At 59.2% G+C, this 6,619-nt stretch overlaps 1 protein-coding gene across 1 annotated transcript; it reads left to right on the top strand.

Annotated features, from left to right (window-relative positions):
• Nucleotides 1-3,052: 3,052 nt before the first annotated feature.
• On the top strand, nt 3,053-4,717 carry MAFA (MAF bZIP transcription factor A). Its single transcript, XM_039387539.1, has one exon. It carries the CDS (start codon nt 3,842-3,844, stop codon nt 4,715-4,717), a length of 876 nt encoding a protein of 291 aa, XP_039243473.1. The 5' UTR covers nt 3,053-3,841.
• The last annotated feature ends 1,902 nt before the right edge of the window (nt 4,718-6,619 follow it).

Genomic DNA, 6,619 nt, shown 5'->3' on the forward strand with positions numbered 1-6,619 from the left:
GCTTCTCCTGAGTCTCCGACGGCCGCAACGCCTCTGGCACGAGCTCCCGGGGGGGTTTATCCGTCCTTCCTTGGGAAGATGGGAACAGCGGGCACCCGGCAGGGACGTTCCCTGGGGGTGCCGTGGATGGAGTTTCTAGAAGGCTCCATAAACATTTCCTGGAAAACCCTCCTGCGGCGGGCGCTGCTGGCACCGCTCTTGGGCCCCTGCCGGGGAAGCAGGTGCCGGGTGGGCACCCGCCGGATCGGGTTCCTGCCTGGCATCAGGGGGGTTGTTCCCTGCCCTCCTCCTCCTCCTTCTCCTTGTCCTCTTTCTCCTCCTCCTCCCACCCTCACTGTGTGATTCCCTCCTTTCCCAAAATTCCTGACCCTTCTCCACATCCAGCCGCAGATGCTGGTGGAGCATCACCAGGACGGTCCCACCAGCTCATGGGGTTCATCCTGATGGGACACTGCCCTCTCCATGGGGTGAGGGGTTCCCTGCCTTCCTTCTCCTCCTCCTCCTCCCATCCTCACTATGTGATTCCCTCCTTTCCCAAAATTCCTGACCCTTCTCCATGTCCAGCTGCAGATGCTGGTGGAGCATCAAGACGATCCCACCAGCTCATGGGGTTCATCCTGATGGACACCACTCTCTCTGTGGGGTGAGGGGTTCCCTGTCCTCCTCCTCCTCCTTGTCCTCTTCCTCCTCCTCCCACCCTCACTATGTGATTCCCTTCTTTCCCAAAATTCCTGACCCTTCTCCATGTCCAACCACAGATGCTGGTGGAGCATCAAGACGATCCCACCGGCTCATGGGGTTCATCCTGATGGACACCACCCTCTCCATGGAGTGAGGGGTTCCCTGCCCTCCTCCGCTTCCCATCCTCACTGTGTGATTCCCTCCTTTCCCAAAATTCCTGACCCTTCTCCGTGTCCAGCCGCAGATGCTGGTGGAGCATCAAGACGATCCCACCGGCTCATGGGGTTCATCCTGATGGGACACCGCCCTCTCCGTGGGATGATATCCCAGTGAGGGGTCCCCAAGCCACCAGCCCCCCGGTCAGGATACTGTTGGAATATCCCGGGAAGCCAAGGCAGGCCCCACTGGAAGGGTTAACGGGGCGCACGAGCTCCATAAGCGGAGGGTGACGTGATCCCAAGGCCATCCCCGAGGCCACCAACCTGGTTATGTCACTTGACCCTCTGTGAGTAAACTTAGCTGACGGCTCTGGCCGTGTCCAGGAGGGTTGGGGACATGCCACGGGCACTTCCTAAAAATACCCACGGAGCAGCGACGGCCCCGTTGGATCCCATCCCGTTCCTAATCCCTCCGTGGCTCCCGGCCCGTGGCGGGTGGCAGCTGCTGGGGGGGGCCAAGATGGGAGTAGCTCCGGGCAGGAACGCGGTGCCAGGGGTAGGGAGGTGGCACCCCGTCTTTTCCCAGGGCAGGATCCCGAAATCCTGACTGAGGACGTGACTGAGGATGGATTTAGGGTGGCACGATGAAGCAAAAAGGGTTAAAATCACTGAGTGAAAAGGGGATTTTTTTTGTTGCAAAATCATCAAGATGCCCTTTTTGTCCCTTATTTTGTCCCTTCTTTTGAGTTGAAGGGGGGAGGGGCATTATCCCATGCCCACGTTTGGGGTTTCCAATGTGGGATATCTGTGTGCCTGGTTATCCAATATGGGATAACATCCAGCACCACCAGGATCTTGTCTGGGGCTTTGCCTGGGACTGTGACCCTTCCCAGGGGGGACAAATCCCCTCCACTCACCCCAACAAAATTAGGAGGAGAAAGATGGACCCTCCAGGGGCCGGAATGACGTGGGATTTTAATTGCTGGGATGCAGCGGGATAAGGGGTTTCATCTGAAAAAAAGCCCTCCTTTTTTGCATTAATTTGGCCCAAATAATCCCTCCTTTTGAAGGGTCAGTGGAGGGCAGTGTCCCTTGTCCCCAAGTCCCCAAGCAGGGATGGCCGGGGACCTTCACCTCTCCCATCCCAAGGGGCTGCCTGTGGAATGCAGCAGGGTGGGATGCAGCTGGTCTGGGATATAGTGGCATCCGGGATTCGATCCTGGACCCCGAGGGGAGTGAGTGAGTGGGTGTCGATGCCTCTGTGGGATGAAGCCGCTCATCGCTTGGGATCGGGTGGGACAACTCCCGTGCCTCAGTTTCCCCGCAAATCTCTCCTGTCCTGCGGCGGCCACGTGGTGACAGGAAGAACAGCGAGGCCACATCCCCTCCAGAGACTCATCCAGACCCCCCAGAACCTCCCGACCAGCTTCCCCTCGGCGCCAGTGACACCTTTTCCAGGTGCTGGGATGATGATCCCGCTCCTTGAGCTGGTGACACTCCCGGCCACGCGCCACGTGCGGGTGTCACCTGCGGTGACACAAAGCCGGAGCCCGAGCACGGGGAGCCGGCTCTGGTGCTCGTGGTCGCTCCCTGCCCACCACCACCTTCTGGGAACATCCCTAAAAATCCCAGAAATACCTCTATTCGGTGTAGGGGAAGGACGTTGCGCCGCTCCCGAGGTGGGGAAGGGGCCGCGTCCAGCGGGGTGGAATCAAACCCAATTCGGGCTCCATAACCCGCCTTTTTGGGTCTTTCCAATTTTCAGGGAGGGGAGAAAAACACGATTTCTTTGCTCTTTTTCCCCTCTCCGAGCTGTCGCTGGGAGGGTGACGGTGCACGGGGGGAGCCCTGGGGGGGTCCAGGGGATGCGCCCCCAAAAACCCCCTTGGACTGACAGCTGCCCCGGGGGCGTTGCCATGGGGATATGCAAATCCCGGCGTGCTGATAAGGCGGGATGGATTATCCCCTCCCCTGTAGGAGTGTCCGCACCTCCTCCTTTTCCCGTATAAAAGGCGGCGGGTTCCATTGAGCGCCCGGCGGCGGCGGCGCCGGTCGCGGGCAGGGGCGGGCAGGGAGCGGCCCCCGCCCCGCAGCGCGCCGGGTCCCGGCGGGACGAGGAGGAGGAGGCAGGAGAAGGCTCAGGCTCGCAGCCCGGGGAGGTGGGGCCGGGGCAGGTGCCAGGGGGAGGCAGGAAGGGGCGGGCAGGGCGCTGCCCGCTCCTCGCCATTGGGAAGCGGCCGCAGGCAGCGCCGAGCGGCGGCCGGAGGAGGCTCCCGGAGTCCGGCGCCGAGCCCCGACGGACGGAAGGGGCTGCCCGGGAGCCCCAGCGGAGGGTCCCGAAGCCAGGCTTAGCCCCGCTGAAGCTCAGCGCGAAATCCCGTCGGAGGCGAGCACCGGAGCCTGGCTGAGCCCGGCAGAAGATCCCCGAGCCCGGCTTAACCCGCGGCGCAGCCCTGTCGGAGAGTCCCCGAGCCCGGCTGAACCCGCAGCATAGCCCTGTCGGAAGGTCCCGCGGCACAGCCCTGTCGGAGGGTCCCCAAGCCCGGCTTAACCCGCAGCACAGCCCTGTCGGAGGGTCCCGGAGCGCGGCAGCGGAGCCCCGTCGCAGGGTCGCAGAGCCCGGCTGAATCCCGCAGCAGAGCCCGGCTGAATCCCACCAGAAAGCCCCGGCGGAGGGTCCCGAATCCCGCTGAGCCCCACCGGGAAGCGCCGTCAGAAGGTCCCGGAGCCCGGCTGAGCCCCCAAGCGGAGCCGCGGCGGAGGGTCCCGGAGCCCGGCAGCAGATCCGCGTCCGAGCATCCCGGAGCCCCGCTGAACCCGCAGCAAAGCCCCAGCGGAGGGTCCCGCAGCCCCGCTGAACCCGCAGCAAAGCCCCGGCGGAAAGTCCCGCAGCCCCCCGGGAGCGGGGCAGCCCCGGAGCGCCCTCGGAGGAGGCTCCCGGAGCCCCGTCGGCGAGCGGCGGTGCCCGGGGGCTCCCCCCCCGGTGCCCTCCATGGACTGAGATGGCCTCGGAGCTGGCCATGAGCGCGGAGCTGCCCACGAGCCCCCTGGCCATCGAGTACGTGAACGACTTCGACCTGATGAAGTTCGAGGTGAAGAAGGAGCCGGCGGAGGCGGAGCGGCTGTGCCACCGCCTGCCCGCCGGCTCCCTGTCGTCCACCCCGCTCAGCACGCCCTGCTCCTCCGTGCCTTCCTCGCCCAGCTTCTGCGCCCCCAGCCCCGGCGGGCAACCGGCCCCCGGCCCCCCGGCCGCCGCCGCCGCCGCTTCGCTGGGCTCCAAACAGCAGCTGGAGGAGCTGTACTGGATGTCGGGTTACCAGCACCACCTGAACCCCGAAGCGCTCAACCTGACGCCGGAGGACGCGGTGGAGGCGCTGATCGGCGCCCCGCACCACCACCACCATCACCACCAGGGCTACGAGCCCTTCCGGCCTCAGCCCTTCGCGGGCGAGGAGATGCCGCCGGCCGCCCACCACCACCCCGGCCACCACCACCACCACCACCACCACCTCCGCCTGGAGGATCGCTTCTCCGACGACCAGCTGGTGAGTATGTCGGTGCGGGAGCTCAACCGGCAGCTGCGGGGCTTCAGCAAGGAGGAGGTGATCCGCCTCAAGCAGAAGAGGAGGACCTTGAAGAACCGCGGCTACGCTCAGTCCTGCCGCTACAAGCGGGTCCAGCAGCGGCACATCCTGGAGAACGAGAAATGCCAACTGCAGAGCCAGGTGGAGCAGCTCAAGCAGGAGGTGACCCGCCTGGCCAAGGAGAGGGATCTGTACAAAGAGAAATACGAGAAGTTGGCCGGCCGGGGCTTCCCGAGGGAACCGTCCCCATCCTCCGCCGCCCCCCCCAAAGCCGCCGCTGACTTCTTCATGTGAGCCCGGTGGGCTGGTGGGATGTGGTGGGATGGGGGGTGGGATCGCTCCCCCTCCCCCCCCCCTTTTTTTTTTTTTGTTGTCGTTGTTGGTTTGTCGTCGCTGTTGTTCCTCATGCGGGGAGAGCAAAAAAAAAACCCGCCGCTTGTCTTTTAAACAAAATTATTATTAATAATGATGATAATAATAATAATAATATGAGGACGTCCCCCCCCCTCCCGGGGAAATTTTGGGGAGGGGAAGTCGAACTCGCCCCCCCCCACGCACCCACTCACCCGTGGGGACTCGGGGTGGGGGGTCCCGGGGTGGGTGAGTGGGGGGCGGACCTGGAGCCAGCCTTGCATGCGGGACGTGTACGGCCACCCCCCCCCCCCCTTTTTCCCGGGAGCATAAGCGCCCCCCCCCCCCAGTCCCACACACCTTTTCCTGCGTGTTTTACCCTCAATTTGATTTTTATTCTTCCAGGGGTCCCCACGGATCGGGCCGGGGGGGGTCCCCGGCAGCGCTGCGCCCTGTCCGGCCCCTCCGCGCCCCCCCCTTTCCCTCCCTAATTCCCGGCCGGCGAAACTGAGCCACGTTTAACTTATTCACCCTTGTAAATATGTAGAATATTAGTTAGTTTTTTGCCTTTTTTTTTTTTTTTTTTTTTTTGAGCCGATAGTTTGCTTGGTGATGTACGAGAAAAAAAAAACAAACTTAAAAAAAAAAAAGACAAAAAAAACCCCCAAATCCTTTAGAAAATAGAAAAAAAAAAATTACACGAGTCTTAAAAGTTTGTATGTAATAGCATGCAAATAATATCCGAGTTAATTTAATGATGTTGGGAAGAAGCCGAATGCACTATATACAGGAATCGATTGGGTTAAATAATACTGTTTTATAGAGATTTAAAATTATCTATGCTCTTAAAAAATAGTGGGGAGGGGGAGGGAGGGAGGGAGGGAAGGGAGAGGCAACAATTTTCGGGTGACCTGAAAGGCAATATAGTAATATATGGACTGCGAACGGTTGGCTGCTATCTCACTATGCACCAGATTTATTTATTAACCCTCGGGAGAAACGGGATCTTATTTTAACCTCGATGTTCGGTGGAGAAAAAAAAAAAAAAAAGGAAAGAAAATGCACATTATTTGCTGTGTGGAAAAGGAAAAAAAAAAAAGGAAAAGAGGATTAAGAATTCGTGCAATCGTCGGAGCGAAAGCGGTACCGAGGAGCTGTGTTGTTTGTTTGTTTGGGGTTTTTTTTTATTTTACGTTAAACTAGTTGCTTCATTTAAAACAAGGCTCTACAAAAACCAAACCCTTGATTTTTTGTTTTGTAGGGTAGGTTTGTGGTTGCGTCAACCAAAAAGGGTCCTGCGGACACGCGGCGAGCTTTTTGGGGAGCCCCTGGTGCATTTTAGGGACTGATCGTGCGAAGCGTTTTTACCGACCTGTTGTTTCGATTCGTGACGGTTTTAACGATGTTGCATCAAGATAAAAAAAAAAACTTATATTCAACTAGAGCCTGGGTCGGGTTTTCTCTTCATCTCGGGGGGGGGGGGGGGGGTTGTGGGGAGGGGGGTCGTTTATTCCTCCCTTTAAATCCCGGTGTGGATGCCAAACCCTCCCCGGGGATAAATCCCGTTGACCTCCGGCTTTTCGCTTTTCCTACCTTTTTTTTTTTTTTTTTTTTTTTAAAAAAAAAGTCTTTTCCAGGGTGGTTTTGGGGTTTATTTCCCGACTGAAAAGTCCCGGAGACCTTTATCCCTGCGGAAAAAGTCGCCGGATCCAGCGTGTGATCCCAGCTCGTCCCGACGAGCCGCCGGCTGGATTTGAAGCGGCAATAAGTGATTTTTTTTTTTTTTTTCTTCCCTCTTTTGGCTTTTCTCTCTCGAGTTTTTAATTGAAAGGAGGATAAAAAAAA

This window comes from Pipra filicauda, unplaced genomic scaffold (assembly GCF_003945595.2).
Source record: "Pipra filicauda isolate LSUMZ 115617 unplaced genomic scaffold, ASM394559v2 scaffold574_size374424_pilon, whole genome shotgun sequence".
In the NCBI taxonomy this organism is placed as follows: domain Eukaryota; kingdom Metazoa; phylum Chordata; class Aves; order Passeriformes; family Pipridae; genus Pipra; species Pipra filicauda.

Bases quoted from the DNA above. Each gene is read 5' to 3' on its own strand.
- MAFA (XM_039387539.1), top strand. From the start codon at position 3,842: ATGGCCTCGGAGCTGGCCATGAGCGCGGAGCTGCCCACGAGCCCCCTG.